A 27,981-nucleotide genomic window follows, 5' to 3' on the forward strand; every position below is an offset into this window, starting at 1 on the left:
TTCTTCTTGTTTCAATTCCCTCTGCCCTTTTGCACTTTGAAGTATGTGACGGCCACCAGTGCTACTAGAGATACGATACTTCCTTGAAGCCGTTGTTCGAATTCCTTAGGATATGCAAGGGAAACAAGTTCTTACGAGTGGAAAAAGGGGCAGTTTGAATGTGGGGTTGTTCTTATTTTACCTAAGGGTTTGAATTAGCCTCCGATCGTATTTCTCTCGAGACTAAAGAAAAGATGGCCTAACAGAGATATGACATCATGGTGCGAGCTATTCGAGTCATCCACTTTAGGGTAAGAGTGAGTCTTTGACAGATTTCGAGCAACCCAAACATTATTCAAAATAATAATATATTGATAATAAGTAAAAAGTAAATAATCCTATTACAATCATGCTTATTTCATGCTTAGATGCAAACTTAAATGTACTGTTATAATTGCAATCCTTTATTTAATTAACTATTATAATTCCTAAAATATAATGACATCACCCATATTTTCTTTTCTAAATCTGGATGAGTGACATCACCCATGTATAAATAATAATTTTGAAAAAACATAACATTCTTTAACAAATATTCATAAATCCAAAACAAACATATCTCCGAAAACAAAACCTTCCATAATACTTAATGCTATAACTTAAAACATCAAATAAAGCGTAAACTCCTAAAAATATCCTACTTCTATGGTGTCCTTAGCTCCGGCGTCTGCCGTCCGCCGTCAACCGTACATTGGCGCCTTACCTTTACCTGAAAAATGTAGATAGCACATGGTTTTGACACCTTGCCTTCACCTGAAAAATGTAGATAGCACAGGGCTTGAGTATTTTATAAAATACTCAGTAAGTCACCCTACTGTTGGTTAAGAATGCAAACACATGCCTCATAAGCGGGACCTAACTTTTCATAAACTTTACATAGCCTCTATTCCGGGTAGGGTCGAGTGTGTGGTACTCCTTCACACACGGTCCATGTACGTGTACATGGACCCACCAGGCGGGCTCGTAAATATACCCCCTAGGCCTGACTTGGTCGGGCACAACGTGTTACACGTCGCCGAACACCACAGCACAGAAAAGGGCCCGCATGATATCATGGCGAACATAAATATCGTATTTCATTTTTTCGTAACATAAAGGAGAAGAATCCCAATACACGTGACATACATATATGCATGAGGTTCCAGTTGCATAAACATCTCATGGCATATATTACTCACATGACTTATATTACATGGCATATTACATAATATAAAAAAATAAATCCCAGTTGCATAAACATCTCATGACATGACTCGATAATACTACGTGTATCCATGACATCGATCAACATTTTCATGGCATATATTACTAACATTTTGGTTAGGAAACCACTCTTTTTTCCCGAAGAATTTCTCTATTTAGAGGACAAGGCCTTCACTTCTAACTCTTGGAAGAACTTGTGGCTGATAGGGAGATGTGTAGTACCAAGACACCTTTAAATGTTGTATATGGAAAGTATTTTCCTTCAAGATTCCTCTCATAGCTCAAATCCCACTTCCTCTCTATCTCCATCCTTTCATACTCCACTTTATTTTGATTAACCTATTGGGTTCCATCTCAATGGCCAAGGTATTTGATTGGAAAAGATCCATTACAAAATCCAGACTTGAGTCTGTGTCTCAAAAGTCCTTCTACACCAATTTACTCCCGACATTTACCATTTAGAAAGTTTGGTTTTAACTTTTAAGCCTCAAAGATCTAAACTATCTTCTGCGAAGTCTTCACCTCTACAAACCAGATAGTTTCATACTAAAGATATGGTTCACCTTTAATGTGCACTTCCAACTATAGAATTTTTCCGAAGATCACAAGCATGTAGACCATAAATGAGCAGCCTACTGGATCAATCAGAGCAGCAACCACAAAAAGAGCAGGGGGATAGCACATCTCCTAAACTAAAGCATCGAGATGTTACAGTTTTCCTCGAGGTTTTTTGTAACAACCCAAGCCCACCGCTAGCAAATATTGTCATCTTTGGGTTTTCCCTTTCGGGCTTCCCCTCAACTCAAGGTTTTTAAAACGTGTCTGCTAGGGAGATTTTTCCACACTCTTAAAAAGAATGTTTCGTTCTCATCTCCAACCGATGTGAGATCTCACAATCCACCCCCTTTGGGGCTCAACGTCCTAGCTGGCACTTGTTCCTCTTCCAATTGACGTGGGATCTCACATTTTTTCATTTTTTTTTTTTTTATAGTTACATGATTTTTGTTAGGTTATTGGATTTCGTGATGTAAACAAGCAAATAGAATAGGCCAAGGTAATCTACCAGAAGCTCCAATGACCCACCAAAAGTCAATCAATTACAGTATGAACTAAATTGTAGTTAACTCTTATTGGGACATCTCTGTTCTGGGGATAATTTTAAGTATATCAATTTTTAAAGTTAAGCATCATACTAGTTGCTTGATTCTTGGCAGGCAGTCTCGTGCAAGTGGGAACATTCCTAAAAGATCTAAATGCTATAACCTTCTTCACGGGTCTTCTGTCAGTGAATAACAGTTCTAAGATCTGTGAAATTTCATAAGTTTTACACACAAAACTACAATCTTCTCACAAGGGAAGTGCACAGTTTTTGCAGAAGAGACGAATTACCTGAATTGCACTCCAAGCGTTTATAAAACTGCCATCTTCTTCTGGTACATCTCAAGTAGATGTGGGTCCTCAGAAAGATACTGCATCACAAACTTGACCAAAAACTTATCCTCGCTAATCATAAATGCTCTGCCAAAACTTGTCTTCTTGATAAAACCTTTTGACACCAGGTGCTGAAGAATAGACGACCTCGGAACCACCCTTTTTTCAAAACTAAGATAAAGTACAATTGGGTACCTGGAAATTTCTTCGTGCGTCCAGTCCAATTTGTTCATAAAGAAATCCAAGGCCCTCTTTATTTTCTCTTCAGACGAATTCATAAACGTGGGCTGCTTGAGAAATAGAGATTGAAACTGCTCCTCTGACCACCCAAAACTTGTAAAAATGTGCAGTTTCGATAACCATTTGTCCTTTTTCATCCCTGAAAACGTACACAGCCCATAAATAAACATCGGACTCGAAGGACTAAAACCAGCTTCCTTCGTCTTCTCGACGATGTCACTGAACTCTTCCGCATCCCTTGCTAGTGTCCACGGGCGCACCCAAAAGATCTTCGCGATCTTCGAATCAGGCACGCCAATAGCTCTCAATAGTTCGATATTGGGAGCCACAGATTCTGAAAACTTGCGCAAAACCCAAGTCCCACGTCTAGCAGAAAAGAGCGAGACTAGAACATCAGTAGAGCCAAAAAAATTTCTGAGAAAATCAATACACGGAACAATCTGCTTCTTCAAACTCCTTCTAAGAATTTCCGGGTCCCTAGAGATCACATCGACGAGAACATGACCGGTGAAACCATTTCGAGAGAGAAACTCAAACTTAGGTTTGAGTGTTGTGTCCGGATCAGCAAGGAGGAGATGAGGATTTCTGCAAAAGATGCTGGCAGTATCGGACAGTGTGAATCCATAGGCCTTGAAGAGAGCAANTCTCTTCAGACGAATTCATAAACGTGGGCTGCTTGAGAAATAGAGATTGAAACTGCTCCTCTGACCACCCAAAACTTGTAAAAATGTGCAGTTTCGATAACCATTTGTCCTTTTTCATCCCTGAAAACGTACACAGCCCATAAATAAACATCGGACTCGAAGGACTAAAACCAGCTTCCTTCGTCTTCTCGACGATGTCACTGAACTCTTCCGCATCCCTTGCTAGTGTCCACGGGCGCACCCAAAAGATCTTCGCGATCTTCGAATCAGGCACGCCAATAGCTCTCAATAGTTCGATATTGGGAGCCACAGATTCTGAAAAGTTTCGCAAAACCCAAGTCCCACCTCTAGCAGAAAAGAGCGAGACTATACCATCAGTAGAGCCAAAAAAAATTCTGAGAAGATCAATACACGGAACAATCTGCTTCTTCAAACTCCTTCTAAGAATTGAAGGGTCCCTAGAGATCACGTCGACGAGAACATGACCGGTGAAACCATTTCGAGAGAGAAACTCAAACTTAGGTTTGAGTGTTGTGTCCGGATCAGCAAGGAGGAGATTAGGATTTCTGCAAAAGATGCTGGCAGTATCGGACAGTGTGAATCCATAGGCCTTGAAGAGAGCAATGACAGAGTCGGGATTTGCAGTAGTTTTGAGATGGATTCGCTTCGCAGCGGCGAGAGCTGAGTCCTTGGAGAATCCAAGGGTATGAACAAGGTAGTCGATCGTCCGATTGTTGGTTGATTCAGAGATTTCAGACAGAGAAGAGAGGAATTTGCGGGCAATTGTGGTGTCGTTCCCTGCAAACTTCTGGAGATCTTGAGCAAAGATACGCAGAGGAACTTTGTACAGAAAATTGGTCATTGGAGAGTGACAGAAGAGGTTGCGAAGGCGGGATTCAATCGAGGGTTGCGTTTGGACGTCCCGCTCTCTTGTTGATACAGTTTTTTATTTTTAGTTGAAATTTAAAAAATAAATAAATAAAAAAATTATTGTCTAAGTTTTTCCAATAATTTGCTCTTAAAGCTAAAAAAAAATAAAAAATAAATAAAACTACTGAGATCGACTACCAGCAGATATTGTCCTCATTAGGCTTTCCTTTTCGGGCTTCTCCTCGAGACTTTAAAACGCGTATGCTAGGGGAAGGTTTCCACACCGAANCTTGCGCAAAACCCAAGTCCCACGTCTAGCAGAAAAGAGCGAGACTAGAACATCAGTAGAGCCAAAAAAATTTCTGAGAAAATCAATACACGGAACAATCTGCTTCTTCAAACTCCTTCTAAGAATTTCCGGATCACTAGAGATCACATCGACGAGAACATGACCGGTGAAACCATTTCGAGAGAGAAACTCAAACTTAGGTTTGAGTGTTGTGTCCGGATCAGCAAGGAGGAGATTAGGATTTCTGCAAAAGATGCTGGCAGTATCGGACAGTGTGAATCCATAGGCCTTGAAGAGAGCAATGACAGAGTCGGGATTTGCAGTAGTTTTGAGATGGATTCGCTTCGCAGCGGCGAGAGCTGAGTCCTTGGAGAATCCAAGGGTATGAACAAGGTAGTCGATCGTCCGATTGTTGGTTGATTCAGAGATTTCAGACAGAGAAGAGAGGAATTTGCGGGCAATTGTGGTGTCGTTCCCTGCAAACTTCTGGAGATCTTGAGCAAAGATACGCAGAGGAACTTTGAACAGAAAATTGGTCATTGGAGAGTGACAGAAGAGGTTGCGAAGGCGGGATTCAATCGAGGGTTGCGTTTGGACGTCCCGCTCTCTTGTTGATACAGTTTTTTATTTTTAGTTGAAATTTAAAAAATAAATAAATAAAAAAATTATTGTCTAAGTTTTTCCAATAATTTGCTCTTAAAGCTAAAAAAAAATAAAAAATAAATAAAACTACTGAGATCGACTACCAGCAGATATTGTCCTCATTAGGCTTTCCTTTTCGGGCTTCTCCTCGAGACTTTAAAACGCGTATGCTAGGGGAAGGTTTCCACACCGAATTTTGTTCTCCTCCCCAACCAATGTGGGACATCACAATCCCCCCCCCCCCCTTCGGGGCCCAGCATTCTCGCTAGCACTCGTTCCTTTTTCCAATCAATATAGGACCCTCTCTAAATCCACCCCCATTTGGGACCCAACATCGTTACTGGCACACCGCCTAGTGTCTACCCCCCTTCGGAGAACAACGAGAAGGTTGGCACATCGTCCAGTGTCTGGCTCTTATACCATTTGTAAGGACCCAGATCCACCGCTAGCAGATATTGTCCTCTATGAGATTTCTCTTGAGGGGACCCTTTCGGGCTTCCCCTCAAGGCTTTAAAACACGTATGTTAGGGGAAGGTTTCCACACCCTTATAAAAAAGATGTTTTGTTCTCCTCCCCAACCAATGTGAGGGTCGTTATATGTTATTTATATGATATTATCACCCTAGGAAACTTCAACCAAAACCTCACCCAAAATACTCCATCAAATAGCTGTCTAGTGGGCCGAACGGAGTCGAGCCTGTGAAGAAATACAAGGATGGAAATGACAGTGTAGTTGTGAAGGATAGAGGTGCGAGCAACGAAAGGATTGTTCACGCAGGGTTCGTAAGAAGGCTACTGATCACGCTCACGTAGCTTCGACAATGCTAAATGCGAGATTTCACATCGGTTGAAAAGGGGAACAAAGCATTCATATGTTCAATTTATAACTAATATATCATAAATTTTTACAATCAAAATCAACAAAAATTTAGTTAAAATATTTTTTTTTTTCTATTTTTTTATTTCATCGCTACAACTCATCTATAAAGAACTCTTCTTTTTTCAATCGGACATATCGTCTCGAGTCTTGTCTAGATTGATTCGGGAGCACGCAAAAGCTACATATAGTGAGAAGAGGTCTTGAAGATTTCACGGATCGAATTTCAATCTTCTTCTTGTTTCAATTCCCTCCGCCCTTTTGCACTTTGAAGCATGTGACCAGCATCGGTGCTACCAGAGATACGACCTCATGCTACGAGCTATTCGAGTCATCCACTCTGGGGTAAGAGTAAGTCTTTGACAGATTTCGAGCAACCCCCAAAGATTATAATTCCTAAAATATAATGAATAATTTGAGCTACTTAACCATCAGCAGGTCGAGTACAATACATTCATCTCTGCATCCCAAAATTTGGTAAAATACCCAACAAAACCTGCTCAGAATCTCAAATCTCTCTTCAAAGACCATCCTGCCAGAAATTGATGTCCATGAAACCTGGACTTCCCAAAATTTTGCCTGTTTTCCTCCTGAAAAAAGAATATATTCATCACAGAGAACGCAAATGTGAGTACAATATGTGTGAAGTCGAACCAAACTAATATATATTGTGTTGGATTCAAAACGATAATCAAACTGCAGCAGAAGTAACAGAAAAGGATTGATAATGCATTTACACATTTACTATGGAAACATTCAACCCCTGTATGAGCTCTAAACTTGGAAGCAACTTGAACGTAATCACCAAGAATGTTCCCATTTACAATATCGTTGCTAACAGGAAGTTCATGATCTTGGATGAATAACATCTTATACCACTGAGGAAGAAGAAAAATGCTAATCTGAAGTTTTGGGTCGCATTAAGAGAATCTTGAAGAAAAATGGTGGGGTGTGAAGAATAAGATGTAACCCCCCTAATTTTCTCTAACCTAATTAGCGACGTTACCTTGTACTCGTATCATGAAAGTACGAAAGTTTATGTAAGACAACCTCAATAACGACAATAGTTCATACCTGGGGAAAAACAATAACGACAGCCTAACTAAAAAATAACAACAGATAACTAGAAGAAATAATTGCAATAACTATCATCTGAGAGAGTCCAAACAAGACGCCTACGACACTACAAGCCCTTCCTAAAACTTCCATGGCCTTCGCAGCGTTCACCGTCAGCCGTACATGGGGGCTTTGCCCTTACCTGAAAATGTAGGTAGCATGTGACTTGAGTATTATATGAAATACCCAGTAAGTCGCCCCACTATTGGGGTTAAGCATATAACATACATTAGGATACATGCGATTGCATACAATACACATACATAAAGCACAAGTGCTAAAGAAAGAAAACGAGAGTGGGCCTGTCTTCCATTCCTTCCCATGGCCTTAGGCCCTTGCTTTGTCTAAGCGGGGTGGATACATGGTACTTTCCCACACATGGCCCACGTGCGTGACTGTGGACCCACCAGGCGAGTTCGCATGCGAACTCCCTGGGCCTGGCTTCTCGGGTACATATGACGTACAATACCGGACGCCACAGAAAAGGAGGGTCTGCATGATATCATAGCGAACATAATATCGAACGTACGCGTCCGTACCATCATTAGCATAACGGGAAGTAACCCCGTGCACATAGCACATAGCGTGCATGAGATCCCTAAGGTTTACCTCCATGGCATTATACATACAACGTTCCATCCCCTCACCGCATTACAAAACATAACTGGGTTAAACAACGGGTAAGCATATCGCAGCCGCATTACATAGCATAACTGGGTTAAACAACAGTAAGCGTATCGTAGCACACTAGTCATCACATTCATGGCATGCGGAGTTCTCATTACAATCGTGACACGTCAATCAAGCTCATGCATACAGGGAAGCAAGTCATAACACAAACATCTCATACATAAACATAGCATACGTAGCATTTCACTGCAAGAAACATATAACCTAGCATACATCAACAACACACATGGTGCATGCAAGGGCCACAGAGCACACACCAACATACATACATAACTAACACCAACAGTAAGGTTACTTATCTCCTTGACCTTGGCATAAGTCACTCGCAACGCTAACTCCGGCGCCTAACTACCCCTATAAGATCATATGACACGCTTAGAGCCATTTCACAACTAGCCCTTATGCCTAGCCACCAAGGTACGTCCCTATCACAACTTGTTTTATCCAAATGGAGTTATACTGACCTCAGATGGTTGAAACAAGGGTGAGAATGGCTCCATAAGGGTTAGAAACCTAGGAATTGGTATATTATTCGTACGTCGAGCCGCTAAGCCATGCTGCTGAGCCAAGCCGCCGATGAAGCTGAAGCCGATGGGCTGCGAAGACCACTGACGGCACAGGGTTTCGGGCCGAAATGGGACACAGCCCAGTGGTGGTGTCGGCCGAGACGACTCGTGAAATACCCAAAGGACCGACCCGCGCCCGCCGCTTTGTCTTCCTCGCCCGAGCCTCGACAAACCCTAATCGCAGGTCCTCGTTACTGTCGCCGGTGGAATCGTCGTCGTCCGTTCGTCCCTGATGGTGCGTCTGTCCTTCCTTGCCCCAACGTACCTCAGCGTCGGTTTGCTCCTATCTAAGGACTCACGGAAGTCCGAAGTCTCGCGACGTTTTCGATTCCTCACCTAAACCTTTCGGCTCCTCCCTCACAGGTACGACAGTGACTCGAAAAGAAAAGACGGCTACTAAGGTACCTAGGGTTTAATATGGGGACTCAAGGTATTAATACGCCCTTGCTAGCAAGGCATGCCTCACCGGAAATCACAATTTCCAGCGAGATTTAAGGCTTTTTTTTTTTTTTGACTTTTTGAAACCCTTATCGTTACAAGAGATTTCATTGATTTTAAACTATCTTGCCTCCCCCACAAAAGTTATCCTACTCCTTCCGAACCTATAATTCCTAACTCATAGTATCAGTCTTCACCATGACTGTGAGATCCCACATCAATTGAAGGAACAAGTGTCAACGAGGACAGTGAACCCCGAAGGAGGGAGTGGATTGTGAGATCCCACATCGATTGGAGAGAGGAACGAATCCTTCTTTATAAGGGTGTGGAAACCTCTTCCTAGCAAACGCATTTTAAATACTTTGAAAGAAAATCCAAAGAAGACAATATCTGTTAGCGGTGGGCTTGGACGGTTACAATTATCCTCCAAAGAACTTTATCCTCCTCTTAAAAGGGAGTAACTGAAGGAGGTTGTTCGCAGAGTAAGAAGGCCGAACTAAGTTGGCACCAACTCAATCCTTTAGCGTGTAGACCAACGGTTCCACAACAGAGGACAGAATTAAAGAGGAAGTTAAGATCTCCATTTTGCTTTTCACACTGTATTATTAACAAAAGAACGAAAAAAAAGGCAGCCTAGTGAGTGAGGAAGGGAAAACCCCACCCAAAAGGTCTAGTGGACTACACGTACGAAGTGTCCTGTCTTCCAATGAAGTCATCATCAGAAAGCTTTTCACAGATATAACTCCATCTTGGATTAAAGTTAACCAACAGACTACTATTCCGAATCATTTCAACAGTGTTCAATGCCTTTTTGCCCTCTTCAAATGCGGATTCCCCATCTTCGGGATTGCCCTCATATAGATTTTCATAGTCTCCAGTCAGTTTTTGGAGGGAATTGGATATCAAGGAAGAACAGGACCTTATTCATTCTTCTATTTGAATTCACTTTAACCATTTTGGTTAGGAAACCACTTCTTTTTTCCTCAAGAATTTCTCTATTTAGAGGACAAGGCCTTCACTTCTAACTCTTGGAAGAACTTGTGGCTGATAGGGAGATGTGTAGTACCTAGTTAGACACCTTTAAATGTTGTATATGGAAAGTATTTTCCTTCAAGATTCCTCTCATAGCTCAAATCGCACTTCCTCTCTATCTCCATCCTTCCATACTCCACTTTATTTTGATTAACCTATTGGGTTCCATCTCAGTGACCAAGGTATTTGATTGGAAAAGATCCATTACAAAATCCGGACTTGAGTCTGTGTCTCAAAAGTCCTTCTACACCAATTTACTCTGGACATTTACCATTTAGAAAGTTCGGTTTTAACTTTTAAGCCTCAAAGATCTAAACTATCTTCTGCGAAGTTTTCATCTTTACAAACCAGATAGTTTCATACTAAAGATATGGTTCACCTTTAATGTGCACTTCCAACTATAGAATTTTTCCGAATATCACATAGTTTCATACTAAAGATATGGTTCACCTTTAATGTGCACTTCCAACTATAGAATTTTTCCCAATATCACAAGCATGTTGACCATAAATGAGCAGCCTACTGGATCAATCAGCAGCAACCACAAAAAGAGCAGGGGGATAGCACATCTCCTAAACTAAAGCATTGAGACATTACAATTTCCTCCAGGTTTTTTTGTATCAGTCCAAGCCCTCCGCTAGCAGATATTGTCATCTTTGGGTTTTCCCTTTTGGGCTTCCCCTCAAGGTTTTTAAAACGCGTCTGCTACGGAGAGGTTTTCACACCCTTGTAAAGAATACTTTGTTCCCCTCTCCAATCGATGTGGGATCTCACAATCCACCCTCTTTCGGGGCCTAGCGTCCTCGCTGACACTCATTCCTCTTTCCAATCGAGGTGGGATCTCACATTTTTTTCATTACAAAAACTTTATACTTCCATGATTTTTGGTAGGTTATTGGATCTCGTACTGTAAACATGCTAATAGAATAGGACAGGGTAATCTACCAGATGCTCCAATGACCCACCAAAAGTTAATTAATTAAAGTATGAACTAAATTGAAGTTAATTCTTATTGGGACATCTATGTTATGGGGATAATTTTAAGTATATCAATTTTTAAAGTTGAGCATCATAATAGTTACTTGATTCTTGGCAGGCAGTCTCGTGCAAGTGGGAACATTCCTAAAAGATCTAAATGCTATAACCTTCTTCACGGGTCTTCTGTCAGTGAATAACAGTTCTAGGATCTGTGAAATTTCATAAGTTTTACACACAAACCTACAATGTTCTCACAAGGGAAGTGCACAGTTTTTGCAGAAGAGACGAATTACCTGAATTGCACTCCAAGCGTTTATAAAACTGCCATCTTCTTCTGGTACATCTCAAGTAGATGTGGATACTCAGAAAGATACTGCATCACAAACTTGACCAAAAACTTATCCTCGCTAATCATAAATGCTCTGCCAAAATTTGTCTTCTTGATAAAACCTTTTGATATCAGGTGCTGAAGAATAGACGACCTCGGAACCACCCTCTTTTCAAAACTAAGATAAAGTACATTTGGGTACTTGCAAATTTCTTCGTGCGTCCAGTCCAATTTGTTCATCAAGAAATCCAAGGCCTTCTTTATTTGCTCTTCAGACGAATTCATAATCGTGGGCTGCTTGAGAAATAGAGATTGAAACTGCTCCTCTGACCACCCAAAACTTGTAAAAATTTGCAGTTTCGACAACCATTTGTCCTTTTTCATCCCTAAAAACGTACACAGCCCATAAGTAAACATCGGGCTCGAAGGATTAAAACCAGCTTCCTTCGTCTTCTCGACGATGTCACTGAACTCTTCCGCATCCCTTGCTAGTGTCCTCGGGCGCACCCAAAAAATCTTCGCGATGTTCGAATCGGGCACGCCATTAGCTCTCAATAGTTCGATATTGGGAGCCACAGATTCTGAAAAGTTTCGCAAAACCCAAGTCCCACGTCTAGCAGAAAAGAGCGAGATTACACCATCAGTAGAGCCAAAAAAATTTCTGAGAAAATCAATACACGGAACAATCTGCTTCTTCAAACTCCTTCTAAGAATTGACGGGTCCCTAGAGATCACGTCGACGAGAACATGACCGGTGAAACCATTTCGAGAGAGAAACTCAAACTTAGGTTTGAGTGTTGTGTCCGGATCAGCAAGGAGGAGATTAGGATTTCTGCAAAAGATGCTGGCAGTATCGGACAGTGTGAATCCATAGGCCTTGAAGAGAGCAATGACAGAGTCGGGATTTGCAGTAGTTTTGAGATGGATTCGCTTCGCAGCGGCGAGAGCTGAGTCCTTGGAGAATCCAAGGGTATGAACAAGGTAGTCGACCGTCCGATTGTTGGTTGATTCAGAGATTTCAGACAGAGAAGAGAGGAATTTGCGGGAAATTGTGGTGTCGTTCCCTGCAAACTTCTGGAGATCTTGAGCAAAGAGACGCAGAGGAACTTTGAACAGAAAATTGGTCATTGGAGAGTGACAGAAGAGGTTGCGAAGGCGGGATTCAATCGAGGGTTGCGTTTGGACGTCCCGCTCTCTTGTTGATACAGTTTTTTATCTTTAGTTGAAATTTAAAAAATTAAATAAATAAAAACAATATTGTCTAAGTTTTTCCAATAATTTGCTCTTAAAGCTACAAAATAAAAAATAAATAAAAGTATATTAGGTTATGTAACTTAGATCCACTCCTAGTCGATATTATCTTCTTTGGACTTTCTTTTTCGTCCTTCCATCATGGCTTTAAAACGCAGGGAAGGTTTCCACATGGAGTTTTGTTCTCCTCCCCAACCAATGTGGGACATCACAATCCACCCCCCTCGAGGCCCAATGTCCTCGCTGGCACTCGTTTCTTTCTCCAATCGATGTGGGATCCCCTCTAAATCCACCCTCTTTGGGACCCAACGTCGTTACTAGCACACCGCCTCGTGTCTACCCCCTTCGGGGAATAGCGAGAAGGCTAGTATATCATCGGGTGTCTGGTTCTTATACCATTTGTAAGGACCCAGAAACACGGCTAGCAGATATTGTCCTCTTTGAGCTTTCCCTTTCAGACTTCCCCTCAAGGCTTTAAAATACGCGACGGGAAGGTTTCCACACCCTTATAAAAGGGTGTTTTGTTCTCCTCCCCAACCAATATGAGGGTCGTTACAGGTTATTTATATGATATTATCACCTTAGGAAACTTCAACCAAAACCTCACCCAAAATACTCCATCAAATAGTCGTTTAGTCGGGCGAATCGAGTCGAGCCAGTGAAGGAGTACGGGGATGGAAATGGCGGTGTAGTTGTGAAGGATAGAGGTGCGAGCAACGGAAGGATTGTTCACGCAGGGTTCGTAAGGAGGCAGGCTACTAATCATGCTCACTTAGCTTCAACAATTTTAAATGTGAGATCTCACATGGGTTGAAAAAGGGAACAAAGCATCCCTATGTGGAAATCTCTCCCTAACATACTCGTATTAAAACCGTGATCTATACGTAACAGGTTAAAGCGAACAATATGCACTATATGCTGGGCCCCAATGGTGGATTCTGAGATTTAATGGGTCAAAACGGACAATATGCGCTAGATACGTGGTCTCAATAAGTGGATTACGAACCCATGTATTTTTAACAATTTGAAGACCGTGAAGCTCACAATAATGGGAGCAGGAGAGGGCCCTTTTCTAATATATAAGTTTAAATTATTGCCTTTATATATATAATGTGTAATTTTATATTTAATGTAACTAAATTTAAAAATGAAATAAGCTAAATGCATTTATATTCAACGTGAATCTCACATAATGTTAACCATATATAATATCAAAACAACATGACTAACCTTATTCTTTCGTATATTTCCCCAGTTTGGACGTTTAAATAGCTCTCCCCAGTCTCTCCGTAGCGTGCATTCATGCATATCTACCAGCCATGGTACTACAGGCTCAAGGGATCCTCCGCCTAGACCGTCCACTTCAATGCGTAGTCCTACAGAAAGCTACTAAAAATGATACACCCCTCAACACTCCTCAGCACTCCTCTTCCAATCATATATATATATATATATACACACACACGTTAGATGAAACAACCTTCAACACGTTAGATGAAACAACCTTCAATTTTCACAAGAGGATATGAGAAAAACAATTCTGGATCATCCAAGGCACATTAGCATGGCATACTTCTCCTATTTGAACCGGGGTTTGAAACCAAACTTCTCCTCAGGAGGATAGATGGGTCGATTCAGGTGAGATCCAATGTAGATCCAACTTTCTATTCACTCGTGGGATCCGGGCGGTCCGGGGGGGACCACCTCGGCTCCTCTCTTCTCGAGAATCCATACATCCCTTATCAGTATATGGACAGCTATCTCTCGAGCACAGGTTTAGGTTCGGCCTCAATGGGAAAATAAAACGGAGCACCTAACAACATATCTTCACAGACCAAGAACTACGAGATCGCCCCTTTCATTCTAGGGTGACAGAGGGATCGTACAATTCGAGCCTTTTTTTTCATGCTTTTCCCGGAGCTTCCCTTATAGCAGCCTCCTCCACCATCTCGTCATTCTCCCAGCCTCCCTTTTAGAGAAAATGCTGATGGTTAGAGATAAAATAAGCTCATATACTTTCTTCATATGAGAGATGCAGAAAGGCAGAAATGAGAGGGAAACTCTTCATACCTTCGGGAACAAAAGGCCCGGGCCACTAGGCGTGTCAATCATAAGCACCTCCACGACTTAATCCGAAACTTCATCACTACTCCCTTCGGAACTTCTAGACCCAACTGACACTCACTTCTAGACCCAACTGACACTCTAGATAAAGGAGGGTCTACAAGACCTAACAACCTAGGGCTCTGATACCAAACTGTAACGACCGTTTTCCGACGCATCGAATCACAAATCGCTACGTGGACACTAGGATAAAAAGTCTTACAACATTTTCATTTGATAAAACGGGAGAAAAAATAAAATCAAAGTTATCAGATAAGCATTAAAATCCAAATAGTTCCAAAACATAACGGGATTCGAGGAAACACATCAAAAGAAAATCAGTTACAAAATAGCATAAGTTTTCTCAAAATAAACATCAAAATGACATTAAAACGACATGGACAAAGAGGACTCGATCTAGGGGTCTCCACTATAGCCGCCACAGCTCCACACGTTCCCGCCACCGACATTGGTCTACTTAACACCTGAAAAATAGCAACATGGGATGAGTATAAAAATACTCCGTAAGCAACCTACTTGTACGCTCTTATCGGACTTAATCCTATTCACGGAAAACTTTGACTATATGCTCGAATCTATCTCTAGCAAAGTCTACTATGGTCTCAAAAGAAGACCCCATGGATTCTCATTGATATGGATTTTCTTCCATACCTAACTATCTACTGAGCTTAAATTAGTGGATTTTCCCCTAGTGGTGTCTGGCCTTAACTACCTGTTCCTGAGAATCAGTAACTACCTGTCACTACGCCCCACCGGGCTGGGTCAGTAAACTACCTGTCTTACACCCCGGTCGGGTTTAGATTAGTAAAAGGTCATGGCTCTCCCCGCTAGGCACCCCTGACGTGGTACTACAGTAGGATACTTACTAAGGCTACCCATATCCACAATAGGTGACAACTAAAAGACGGTAACTCATAATCTACGAAATTCATAATTCACGCTATCTAGCACATAGCAAAACGGCCCAATACACAAATGGGCAATAATGGGCTATCCACACCCCAAAACAAAGTAGAACAAAGTATCAAGGCTCACATCATACTTATCATGCAAATCAAGAAATAACAAGCTAAATCGACTTCCTAGGAAACACATAAACCCAAAACGCCTAACAGAGAAATTCACAATAATGCATGCGGAAGCTATATAACCCTAACTATAATCAAGGTATAAACACTCACGATATCGAAGTACCATACATGAAACTAATGTTAACCAAACTCCTAAGTATAATACTAGATCATTTGCTCATACTCCAAACCAACTCCTACAAGCATTTCTTAGAACTTGCTCCATGCGGTTACTTACTTGTTGTAGACTTCCCGAGCTTGTTCCGGGTCTTCAACAAATTTCCAATTCGTTCAAAGATCTACAATTAGGTCCTACATTGAGAAAATATATCAAAACTATAGAAGTTGAGTAGGATTCGAGTTAAAATAATACAAATTTGCGAGCATTGGCCTCTGAACCATGGGTCATGCACACCTTCGGGTCTGGTTTTGAGTAGTGGATCGAAATCTGCTAATTGGGTCGGGTCCGGTCGGGTCGGTTTTGGCAGAGCGGTTTGTACAGCGAGTCGATTTGGTCCAACGGTTCGTTAAATCCAACGATCAGCTCCTTCCTTCCCACGACTTTCCTTTCCTTCTTCAGCTTCTTCGACACTTACCGATGTTCCCTTTTTTTTTTTTTCCTTCTTATTTCAAAACATCTTGGTTCTACCCACTCCCTCAGATTTATTGGCCTCTTACCAACAAGAGTTAAATAAAAGTTTTTGGGTAGGTGGCAGACCTACCCACTGCCTTTTCATATTTCTGTCTTTTCATATTTATATATATATTTATATATACATTTTCCTTTTATTGGTACAACTGGCTTTTCCTCATTTAATGCCAGCGGTACGAGTTATTACAATCCTGCCTCCCCCACAAAAGTTATCCTACTCCTTCCGAACTTATAATTCCTAACTCATAGTATTCAACCTTCGCCATGATTATGAGATCCAACATCAATTGAAGGAACGAGTGTCAACGAGGATAGTGAACCCCGAAGGGGGGAGTGGATTGTGAGATCCCACATCGGTTGAAAAGAGGAACGAATCCTTCTTTATAAGGGTGTGGAAACCTCTTCCTAGCAGACGCGTTTTAAAAACTTTAAGAGAAAACCCAAAGAAGACAATATCTATTAGCGGTGGGCTTGGACGGTTACAATGATCCTCCAAAGAACTTTATCCTCCTCTTAAAAGGGAGTAACTGGAGGAGGTTGTTCGCAGAGTAAGAAGGCCGAACTAAGTTGGCACCAACTCAATCCTTTAGCGTGTAGACCAACGGTTCCACAACAGAGGACAGAATTAAAGAGGAAGTTAAGATCTCCATTTTGCTTTTCACACTGTATTATTAACAAAAGAACGAAAAAAAAGGCAGCCTAGTGAGTGAGGAAGGGAAAACCCCACCCAAAAGGTCTAGTGGACTACACGTACGAAGTGTCCTGTCTTCCAATGAAGTCATCATCAGAAAGCTTTTCACAGATATAACTCCATCTTGGATTAAAGTTAACCAACAGACTACTATTCCGAATCATTTCAACAGTGTTCAATGCCTTTTTGCCCTCTTCAAATGGGGATTCCCCATCTTCGGGATTGCCCTCATATAGATTTTCATAGTCTCCAGCCAGTGTTTGGAAGGAATTAGATATCAAGGAAAGAACAGGACATTATTCATTCTTCTATTTGAATTCAGTTTAACCATTTTGGTTAGGAAACCAATTCTTTTTCCTCAAGAATTTCTCTATTTAGAGGACAAGGCCTTCACTTCTAACTCTTGGAAGAACTTGTGGCTGATAGGGAGATGTGTAGTACCTAGACACCTTCAAATGTTGTATATGGAAAGTATTTTCCTTCAAGATTCCTCTCATAGCTCAAATCCCACTTCCTCTCTATCTCCATCCTTTCATACTCCACTTTATTTTGATTAACCTATTGGGTTCCATCTCAGTGACCAAGGTATTTGATTGGAAAAGATCCATTACAAAATCCGGACTTGAGTCTGTGTCTCAAAAGTCCTTCTACACCAATTTACTCTGGACATTTACCATTTAGAAAGTTTGGTTTCAACTTTTAAGCCACAAAGATCCAAACTATCTTCTGCGAAGTCTTCAGCTTTACAAACCAGATAATTTCATACTAAAGATATGGTTCACCTTTAATGTGCACTTCCAACTACAGAATTTTTCCAAAGATCACAAGCATGTTAACCATAAATTAATAGCCTACTGGATCAATCAGCAGCAACCACAAAAAGAGCAGGGGGATAGCACATCTCCTAAACTAAAGCATCGAGATGTTACAATTTTCTTCAAGGTTTTTTGTAACAACTCAAGCCCACCGCTAGCAGATGTTGTCATCTTCGGGTTTTCCCTTTCGGGCTTCCCTTCAAGGTTTTTGAAACGTGTCTGCTAGGGAGAGTTTTCCACACCCTTATAAAGAATGTTTCGTTCCCATCTCCAACCAATGTGAGATCTCACAATCCATCTCCTTCAAGGCACAGCGTCCTAGCTGTCACTTGTTCCTCTTCCAATCGACGTGGGATCTCACATTTTTTTCATTTTTTTTTATAGTTACATGGTTTTTGTTAGGTTATTGGATCTCGTACTGTAAACATGCAAATAGAATAGGCCAGGGTAATCTACCGGAAGCTCCAATGACCCACCAAAAGTCAATCAATTACAGTATGAACTAAATTGTAGTTGATTCTTATTGGGACATCTATGTTATGGGGATAATTTTAAGCATATCAATTTTTAAAGTTAAGCATCATAATAGTTACTTGATTCTTGGCAGGCAGTCTCGTGCAAGTGGGAACATTCCTAAAAGATCTAAATGCTATAACCTTCTTCACGGGTCTTCTGTCAGTGAATAACAGTTCTAAGATCTGTGAAATTTCATAAGTTTTACACACAAAACTACAATCTTCTCACAAGGGAAGTGCACAGTTTTTACAGAAGAGACGAATTACCTGAATTGCACTCCAAGCGTTTATAAAACTGCCATCTTCTTCTGGTACATCTCAAGTAGATGTGGGTCCTCAGAAAGATACTGCATCACAAACTTGACCAAAAACTTATCCTCGCTAATCAAAAATGCTCTGCCAAAACTTGTCTTCTTGATAAAACCTTTTGATATCAGGTGCTGAAGAATAGACGACCGCGGAACCACCCTTTTTTCAAAACTAAGATAAAGTACATTTGGGTACTTGCAAATTTCTTCGTGCGTCCAGTCCAATTTGTTCATCAAGAAATCCAAGGCCCTCTTTATTTGCTCTTCAGACGAATACATAAACGTGGGCTGCTTGAGAAATAGAGATTGAAACTGCTCCGCTGACCACCCAGAACTTGTAAAAATATGCAGTTTCGATAACCATTTGTCCTTTTTCATCACTGAAAACGTACACAACCCATAAATAAACATCGGGCTCGAAGGATTAAAACCAGCTTCCTTCGTCTTCTCGACGATGTCACTGAACTCTTCCGCATCCCTTGCTAGTGTCCTCGGGCGCGCCCAAATCATCTTCGCGATGTTCGAATCAAGCACGCCATTAGCTCTCAATAGTTCGATATTGGGAGCCACAGATGCTGAAAAGTTGTGCAAAACCCAAGTCCCACGTCTAGCAGAAAAGAGCGAGACTAGACCATCAGTAGAGCCAAAGAAATTTCTGAGAAAATCAATACACGGAACAATCTGCTTCTTCANATAGAGGCTCAAAAGATCCTCCGCCTGGACAGTCCACATTGCGTAGTCCTACAGAAAGCTACTAAAAATGATACACACATCAACACTCCTCAGCACTCCTCTTCCAATCATATATATATATANGAAAATAAATAAATAAAAACAATATTGTCCAAGTTTTTCCAATAATTTGCTCTTAAAAGCTTAGAAAAATAAAAGTTCGTTAGGTTATGTAACGACCCAGATCCGCTGCTACCCGATATTATCTTCGGCTTTCGCTTTCGGGCTTTCGCTTTAAAACGCGTATGCTAGTAGAAGGTTTCCACACCCTTATAAAAGGGTTTTTTGTTCTACTCCCCAACCAATATGAGGGTCGTTACAAGTTATTTATATGATATTATCACCTTAGGAAACTTCAACCAAAANATCCCTAGAGATTACGTCGACGAGAAAATGACCGGTGAAACCATTTCGAGAGAGAAACTCAAACTTAGGTTTGAGTGTTGTGTCCGGATCAGCAAGGAGGAGATTAGGATTTCTGCAAAAGATGCTGGCAGTATCGGACAGTGTGAATCCATAGGCCTTGAAGAGAGCAATGACAGAGTCGGGATTTGCAGTAGTTTTGAGATGGATTCGCTTCGCAGCGGCGAGAGCTGAGTCCTTGGAGAATCCAAGGGTATGAACAAGGTAGTCGATCGTCCGATTGTTGGTTGATTCAGAGATTTCAGACAGAGAAGAGAGGAATTTGCGGGCAATTGTGGTGTCGTTCCCTGCAAACTTCTGGAGATCTTGAGCAAAGAGACGCAGAGGAACTTTGTACAGAAAATTGGTCATTGGAGAGTGACAGAAGAGGTTGCGAAGGCGGGATTCAATCGAGGGTTGCGTTTGGACGTCCCGCTCTCTTGTTGATACAGTTTTTTATTTTTAGTTGAAATTTAGAAAATAAATAAATAAAAACAATATTGTCCAAGTTTTTCCAATAATTTGCTCTTAAAAGCTTAGAAAAATAAAAGTTCGTTAGGTTATGTAACGACCCAGATCCGCTGCTACCCGATATTATCTTCGGCTTTCACTTTCGGGCTTTCGCTTTAAAACGCGTATGCTAGTAGAAGGTTTCCACACCCTTATAAAAGGGTTTTTTGTTCTACTCCCCAACCAATATGAGGGTCGTTACAAGTTATTTATATGATATTATCACCTTAGGAAACTTCAACCAAAACCTCACCCAAAATACTCCATCAAATAGTCGTCTAGTCGGGCAAATCAAGTCGAGTCAGTGAAGGAGTACGGGGATGGAAATGGCGGTGTAGTTGTGAAGGATAGAGGTGCGAGCAATGGAAGGATTGTTCACGCAGGGTTCGTAAGGAGGCTACTAATCATGCTCACGTAGCTTCAATAATGTTAAATGTGAGATCTCACATGGGTTGAAAAAGGGAACAAAGCATCCTTACGTGGAAATCTCTCCCTAACATATTCGTATTAAAACCGTGATCTATACGTAACAGGTTAAAGCGAACAATATGCACTATATGCTGGACCCCGATGGTGGATTCTAAGATTTAATGGGTCAAAACAGACAATATGCGCTAGATACTGGGTCTCAATAAGTGAATTACGAACTCATGTATTTTAAACAATTTTAAGACCGTGAAGCTCACAATAATGGGAGCGGGAGCGGGCCCTTTTCTAATATATAAGTTTAAATTATTGCTTTTATATATATAATGTGTAATTTTATATTTAATGAAATTCAATTTAAAAATGGAATAAGCTACCTGCATTTATATTTCATGTGGAATCTCACACAATGTTAACCAGACATAATATCAAAACAACATGACTAACCTTATTCTTTCGTATATTTTCCTAGTTTGGACATTTAAATAGCTCTCCCCAGTCTCTCCGTAGCGTGCATTCATGCATATCTACCAGCCATGGTAATAGAGGCTCAAAAGATCCTCCGCCTGGACAGTCCACATTGCGTAGTCCTACAGAAAGCTACTAAAAATGATACACACATCAACACTCCTCAGCACTCCTCTTCCAATCATATATATATATATATATACACACACGTTAGATGAAACAACCTTCAATTTTCACAAGAGGATATGAGAAAAAACAATTCTGGATCATCCAAGGCACATTAGCATGGCGCACTTCTCCTGTTTGAACCGGGGTTTGAAACCAAACTTCTCCTNGGCAAGGAGGAGATTAGGATGTCTGCAAAAGATGCTTGCAGTATCAGACAGTGTGAATCCATAGGCCTTGAAGAGAGCAATGACAGAGTCGGGATTTGCAGTAGTTTTGAGATGGATTCGCTTCGCAGCGGCGAGAGCTGAGTCCTTGGAGAATCCAAGGGTATGAACAAGGTAGTCGATCGTCCGATTGTTGGTTGATTCAGAGATTTCAGACAGAGAAGAGAGGAATTTGCGGGCAATTGTGGTGTCGTTCCCTGCAAACTTCTGGAGATCTTGAGCAAAGAGACGCAGAGGAACTTTGTACAGAAAATTGGTCATTGGAGAGTGACAGAAGAGGTTGCGAAGGCGGGATTCAATCGAGGGTTGCGTTTGGACGTCCCGCTCTCTTGTTGATACAGTTTTTTATTTTTAGTTGAAATTTAGAAAATAAATAAATAAAAACAATATTGTCCAAGTTTTTCCAATAATTTGCTCTTAAAAGCTTAGAAAAATAAAAGTTCGTTAGGTTATGTAACGACCCAGATCCGCTGCTACCCGATATTATCTTCGGCTTTCACTTTCGGGCTTTCGCTTTAAAACGCGTATGCTAGTAGAAGGTTTCCACACCCTTATAAAAGGGTTTTTTGTTCTACTCCCCAACCAATATGAGGGTCGTTACAAGTTATTTATATGATATTATCACCTTAGGAAACTTCAACCAAAACCTCACCCAAAATACTCCATCAAATAGTCGTCTAGTCGGGCAAATCAAGTCGAGTCAGTGAAGGAGTACGGGGATGGAAATGGCGGTGTAGTTGTGAAGGATAGAGGTGCGAGCAATGGAAGGATTGTTCACGCAGGGTTCGTAAGGAGGCTACTAATCATGCTCACGTAGCTTCAATAATGTTAAATGTGAGATCTCACATGGGTTGAAAAAGGGAACAAAGCATCCTTACGTGGAAATCTCTCCCTAACATATTCGTATTAAAACCGTGATCTATACGTAACAGGTTAAAGCGAACAATATGCACTATATGCTGGACCCCGATGGTGGATTCTAAGATTTAATGGGTCAAAACAGACAATATGCGCTAGATACTGGGTCTCAANAAAGAACTACGAGATCGCTCCTTTCGTTTTGGGGTGACAGAGGGATCGTACCATTCGAGCCTTTTTTTTTCATGCTTTTCCCGGAGCTTCCCTTACAGCAACCTCCTCCACCATCTCGTCATTTTCCCAGCCTCCCTTTTAGAGAAAATGCTGATGGTTAGAGATAANTTACGTGGAAATCTCTCCCTAACATATTCGTATTAAAACCGTGATCTATACGTAACAGGTTAAAGCGAACAATATGCACTATATGCTGGACCCCGATGGTGGATTCTAAGATTTAATGGGTCAAAACAGACAATATGCGCTAGATACTGGGTCTCAATAAGTGAATTACGAACTCATGTATTTTAAACAATTTTAAGACCGTGAAGCTCACAATAATGGGAGCGGGAGCGGGCCCTTTTCTAATATATAAGTTTAAATTATTGCTTTTATATATATAATGTGTAATTTTATATTTAATGAAATTCAATTTAAAAATGGAATAAGCTACCTGCATTTATATTTCATGTGGAATCTCACACAATGTTAACCAGACATAATATCAAAACAACATGACTAACCTTATTCTTTCGTATATTTTCCTAGTTTGGACATTTAAATAGCTCTCCCCAGTCTCTCCGTAGCGTGCATTCATGCNCATGAGAGAAGCAGAAAGGCAGAAATGAGAGGGAAACTTCATACCCTTCGGGAACAAAAGGCCCGGGCCACTCGGCGTGTCAATCATAAGCACCTCCACGACTTTATCCGAAACTTCATCACTACTCCCTTCGGAACTTCTAGACCCAACTGACACTCTAGATAAAGGAGGGTCTACAGACCTAACAAACTAGGTCTCTGATACCATACTGTAATGACCGCTCTCCGACGTATCGAATCACAAATCGCTACGTGGACTTTAGGATAAAAAGTCTTGCAACATTTTCATTTGATAAAACGGGAGACACAATAAAATTAAAGTTATCTGATAAGCATTAAAATCCAAATAGTTCCAAAACATAACGGGATTCGAGGAAACACATCAAAAGAAAATCAGTTACAAAATAGCACAAGTTTTCCCTAAATAAACATCAAAATGACATTAAAACGACATGGACAAAGAGGACTCGATCTTAGGGTCTCCACTATAGCCGCACGGCTCCACACGTTCCCGCCACCGACATTGGTCTACCTGAAAAATAGCAACAACATGGGATGAGTATAAAAATACTCCGTAAGCAACCTACTTGTAGGCTCTTATTGGACTTAATCCTATTCACGGAAAACTTCGGTTATATGCTCGAATCTATCTCTAGCAAAGTCTACTACGGTCTCAAAAGAAGACCCCATGGATTCTCATTGATATGGATTTTCTTCCATACCTAACTATCTACTGAGCTTAAATCAGTGGATTTTCCCCTGGTGGTGTCGGGTCTTAACTATTTGTTCCTGAGAATCAGTAACTACCTGTCACTACGCCCTGTCGAGCTGGGTCAGTAAACTACCTGTCTTACACCCCGGTCGGGTTTAGATCAGTAAAAGGCCATGGCTCTCCCCTCTAGGCACCCCTGACGTGGTACTACAGTAGGATACTTACTAAGGCCACCCATATCCACAATAGGTGACAACTAAAAGACGGTAACTCATAATCTACAAAATTCATAATTCACGCTATCTTGCACATAGCAAAATGGCTCAATTCACAAATAGGCAGTAATGGGCTATCCACACCCCAAAACAAAGCAGAACAAAGTATCAAGGCTCACATCATACTTATCATGCAAATCAAGAAATAACAAGCTATCTCGACTTCCTAGGAAACACATAAACCCAAAACGCCTATCAGTAATGGCTTAATTCACAAATAGGCAGTAATGGGCTATCCACACCCCAAAACAAAGCAGAACAAAGTATCAAGGCTCACATCATACTTATCATGCAAATCAAGAAATAACAAGCTATCTCGACTTCCTAGGAAACACATAAACCCAAAACGCCTATCAGTGAAATTCACAATAATGCATGCGGAAGCTATATAACCTTAACTATAATCAAGGTATAAACACTCACGATATCTAAGTACCATACATGAAACTAATGTTAACCAAACTCCTAAGTATAATACTAGATCATTTGCCCATACTCCAAACCGACTCCTACAAGCATTTCTTAGAACTTGCTCCATGCGGTTACTTACTTGTTGTAGACTTCCCGAGATTGTTTCGGGTCTTCAACAAATTTCCAATTCGTTCAAAGATCTACAATTAGGTCCTACATTGAGAAAATATATCAAAACTATAGAAGTTGAGTAGGATTCGAGTTAAAATAATACAAATTTGCGAGCATTGGCCTCTGAACCGTGGGTCATGCATACCTTCGAGTCTGGATTTGGGTAGTGGATCCAAATCTGCTAATTGGGTCGGGTCTGGTCAGTTCTGGTAGAGCGGTTTGGTACAGCGAGTCGATTTGGTCCAATGGCTCTTTAAATCCAACGATCAATTATCATTGCTAACAGGAAGTTCATGTTCTTGGATGAATAACACCTTAGACCACCGAGGAAGAAGAAAAATGCTAATCTGAAGTTTTGGGTCGCATTACGAGAATCTGGAAGAAAAATGGTGGGGTGTGAAGAATAGAGATTTCTTTGATTTTAAACTATCCTGCCTCCCCCACAAAAGTTATCCTACTCCTGAACCTATAATTCCTAACTCATAGTATCTTGTGAGATCCCACATCAATTGGAGGAACAAGTGTCAACGAGGAGAGTGAACTCCGAAGGGGGGAGTGGATTGTGAGATCCCACATCGGTTGGGGAGAGGAACGAATACTTCTTTATAAGAGTGTGGAAACCTCTTCCTAGCAGACGCGTTTTAAAAACTTTGAGAGAAAACCCAAACAAGACAATATCTGTTAGCGGTGGGCTTGGACTGTTACAATAATCCTCCAAAGAACTTTATCCTCCTCTTAAAAGGGAGTAACTCGAGGAGGTTGTTCGCAGAGTAAGAAGGCCAAACTAGCAGGGGGATAGCACATCTCCTAAACTAAAGCATCGAGACGTTACAATTTCCTCGAGGTTTTTTTGTATCAGACCAAGGCCCCGCTAGCAGATATTGTCATCGGCTTTCCCTTTCGGGCTTCCCCTCAAGGTTTTTAAAATGCATCTGCTAGGGAGAGGTTTTCAAACGCTTATAAAGAATGGTTCATTCCCCTCTCCAACCAATGTGGGATCTCACAATCCAACCTCCTTCGGGGCCCAGCATCCTCGCTGACACTCATTCCTCTCTCCAATCGAGGTGGGATCTCACATTTTTTCATTTACAAAAACTTTATAGTTACATGATTTTTGGCAGGTTATTGGATCTCGTACTGTAACATGCTAATAGAATAGGACAGGGTAATCTACCAGAAGCTCCAATGACCCACCAAAAGTCAATTAATTACAGTATGAACTCAATTGTAGTTGATTCTTATTGGGACATTTGATGTTATGGGGATAGTTTTAAGTATATCATTTCTTAAAATTAAGCATCATATTAGTTACTTGATTCTTGGCAGGCAGTCTCGTGCAAGTGGGAACATTCCTAAAAGATCTAAATGCTATAACCTTCTTCACGGGTCTTCTGTCAGTGAATAACAGTTCTAAGATCTGTGAAATTTCATAAGTTTTACACACAAACCTAAAATCTTCTCACAAGTGAAGTGCACAGTTTTTGCAGAAAGAGACGAATTACCTAAATTGCACTCCAAGCGTTTATAAAACTGCCATCTTCTTCTGGTACATCTCAAGTAGATGTGGGTCCTCAGAAAGATACTGCATCACAAACTTGACCAAAAACTTATCCTCGGTAATAAAAAATGCCCTGCCAAAACTTGTCTTCTTGATAAAACCTTTTGATATCAGGTGCTGAAGAATAGACGACCTCGGAACCACCCTTTTTTCAAAACTAAGATGAAGTACATTTGGGTACTTGCAAATTTCTTCGTGCGTCCAGTCCAATTTGTTCATAAAGAAATCCAAGGCCCTCTTTATTTGCTCTTCAGACGAATTCATAATCTTGGGCTGCTTGCGAAATAGAGATTGAAACTGCTCCTCTGACCACCCAAAACTTGTAAAAATATGCAGTTTCGATAACCATTTGTCCTTTTTCATCCCTAAAAACGTACACAGCCCATCAATAAACATCGAGCTCGAAGGATTAAAACCAGCTTCCTTCGTCTTCTCGACGATGTCACTGAACTCTTCCGCATCCCTTGCTAGTGTCCTCGGGCGCAGCCAAATCATTTTCGCGATGTTCGAATCGGGCACGCCATTAGCTCTCAATAGTTCGATATTGGGAGCCACAGATTCTGAAAAGTTTCGCAAAACCCAAGTCCCACCTCTAGCAGAAAAGAGCGAGACTATACCATCAGTAGAGCCAAAAAAAATTCTGAGAAGATCAATACACGGAACAATCTGCTTCTTCAAACTCCTTCTAAGAATTGAAGGGTCCCTAGAGATCACGTCGACGAGAACATGACCGGTGAAACCATTTCGAGAGAGAAACTCAAACTTAGGTTTGAGTGTTGTGTCCGGATCAGCAAGGAGGAGATTAGGATTTCTGCAAAAGATGCTGGCAGTATCGGACAGTGTGAATCCATAGGCCTTGAAGAGAGCAATGACAGAGTCGGGATTTGCAGTAGTTTTGAGATGGATTCGCTTCGCAGCGGCGAGAGCTGAGTCCTTGGAGAATCCAAGGGTATGAACAAGGTAGTCGACCGTCCGATTGTTGGTTGATTCAGAGATTTCAGACAGAGAAGAGAGGAATTTGCGGGAAATTGTGGTGTCGTTCCCTGCAAACTTCTGGAGATCTTGAGCAAAGAGACGCAGAGGAACTTTGAACAGAAAATTGGTCATTGGAGAGTGACAGAAGAGGTTGCGAAGGCGGGATTCAATCGAGGGTTGCGTTTGGACGTCCCGCTCTCTTGTTGATACAGTTTTTTATTTTTAGTTGAAATTTAAAAATTAAATAAATAAAAACAATATTGTCTAAGTTTTTCCAATAATTTGCTCTTAAAGCTTAAAAAATAAAAAATAAATAAAAGTATATTAGGTTAGGTAACTATTGAGATCCACTCCTAGTAGATATTGTTCTCTTTGGACTTTCCTTTTCGTGCTTCCCCTCAAGACTTTAAAACGCGTATGCTAGGGGAAGGTTTCCACACCGAGTTTTGTTCTCCTCCCCAACCAA

At 41.0% G+C, this 27,981-nt stretch overlaps 3 protein-coding genes across 10 annotated transcripts; all 3 read right to left on the reverse strand.

Moving 5' to 3' along the window:
- Positions 1 to 492: 492 nt before the first annotated feature.
- On the reverse strand, positions 493 to 5,292 carry LOC111798674. Of its 2 annotated transcripts, XM_023681970.1 has the most exons (4): positions 4,717 to 5,291; positions 3,603 to 3,879; positions 2,632 to 2,977; positions 493 to 792 (listed from the first exon to the last, which is right to left on the reverse strand). In XM_023681970.1, the coding sequence occupies exons 1-3, from the start codon at positions 5,254 to 5,256 to the stop codon at positions 2,652 to 2,654; spliced, it is 1,143 nt and encodes a 380-aa protein (XP_023537738.1). In that variant the 5' UTR covers positions 5,257 to 5,291; the 3' UTR covers positions 493 to 792; positions 2,632 to 2,651. The 2 variants fall into 2 exon arrangements, with proteins under 2 accessions (XP_023537738.1, XP_023537739.1); XM_023681971.1 differs by lacking the exon at positions 3,603 to 3,879 and having other exon boundaries at positions 2,632 to 3,542; positions 5,005 to 5,292.
- Positions 5,293 to 6,298: 1,006 nt separating this feature from the next.
- Positions 6,299 to 20,395, reverse strand: LOC111798675. 3 transcript variants are annotated; one of them, XM_023681974.1, is made up of 3 exons: positions 19,908 to 20,395; positions 11,349 to 12,103; positions 6,299 to 6,825 (listed from the first exon to the last, which is right to left on the reverse strand). In XM_023681974.1, the coding sequence occupies exons 1-2, from the start codon at positions 20,313 to 20,315 to the stop codon at positions 11,369 to 11,371; spliced, it is 1,143 nt and encodes a 380-aa protein (XP_023537742.1). In that variant the 5' UTR covers positions 20,316 to 20,395; the 3' UTR covers positions 6,299 to 6,825; positions 11,349 to 11,368. The 3 variants fall into 3 exon arrangements, with proteins under 3 accessions (XP_023537742.1, XP_023537740.1, XP_023537741.1); XM_023681972.1 differs by having other exon boundaries at positions 6,314 to 7,493; positions 19,908 to 20,393; XM_023681973.1 differs by lacking the exon at positions 19,908 to 20,395 and having other exon boundaries at positions 6,314 to 7,493; positions 11,349 to 12,579.
- On the reverse strand, positions 14,957 to 27,725 carry LOC111798676. Of its 5 annotated transcripts, none has more exons than XR_002815731.1 (4): positions 26,485 to 27,725; positions 25,128 to 25,357; positions 16,067 to 16,140; positions 14,957 to 15,222 (listed from the first exon to the last, which is right to left on the reverse strand). XR_002815731.1 is itself a non-coding variant. In XM_023681975.1 (3 exons), exons 1-2 carry the CDS (start codon positions 27,645 to 27,647, stop codon positions 18,789 to 18,791), a joined length of 1,143 nt encoding a protein of 380 aa, XP_023537743.1. In that variant the 5' UTR covers positions 27,648 to 27,720; the 3' UTR covers positions 14,988 to 15,222; positions 18,769 to 18,788. The 5 variants fall into 5 exon arrangements, 2 of the variants coding, with proteins under 2 accessions (XP_023537743.1, XP_023537744.1); XR_002815732.1 differs by lacking the exons at positions 14,957 to 15,222; positions 16,067 to 16,140 and adding exons at positions 23,672 to 23,945; positions 24,951 to 25,024; XR_002815733.1 differs by lacking the exons at positions 14,957 to 15,222; positions 16,067 to 16,140 and adding exons at positions 23,672 to 23,945; positions 24,951 to 25,048.
- Between the last annotated feature and the right edge of the window lie 256 nt (positions 27,726 to 27,981).

The sequence above is a fragment of the Cucurbita pepo genome, chromosome LG07, assembly GCF_002806865.2.
Source record: "Cucurbita pepo subsp. pepo cultivar mu-cu-16 chromosome LG07, ASM280686v2, whole genome shotgun sequence".
NCBI lineage: Eukaryota > Viridiplantae > Streptophyta > Magnoliopsida > Cucurbitales > Cucurbitaceae > Cucurbita > Cucurbita pepo.

Excerpts from the sequence above, each read along its gene's own strand:
- LOC111798674 (XM_023681971.1), bottom strand. The coding sequence starts at position 5,256 with ATGACCAATTTTCTGTTCAAAGTTCCTCTGCGTATCTTTGCTCAAGAT. Across the intron at positions 3,543-5,004 it reads CTGTCATTGCTCTCTTCAAG|GCCTATGGATTCACACTGTC; the intron begins GCCTATGGATTC and ends GCTCTCTTCAAG.
- LOC111798675 (XM_023681974.1), bottom strand. The coding sequence starts at position 20,315 with ATGACCAATTTTCTGTACAAAGTTCCTCTGCGTCTCTTTGCTCAAGAT.
- LOC111798676 (XM_023681975.1), bottom strand. The coding sequence starts at position 27,647 with ATGACCAATTTTCTGTTCAAAGTTCCTCTGCGTCTCTTTGCTCAAGAT.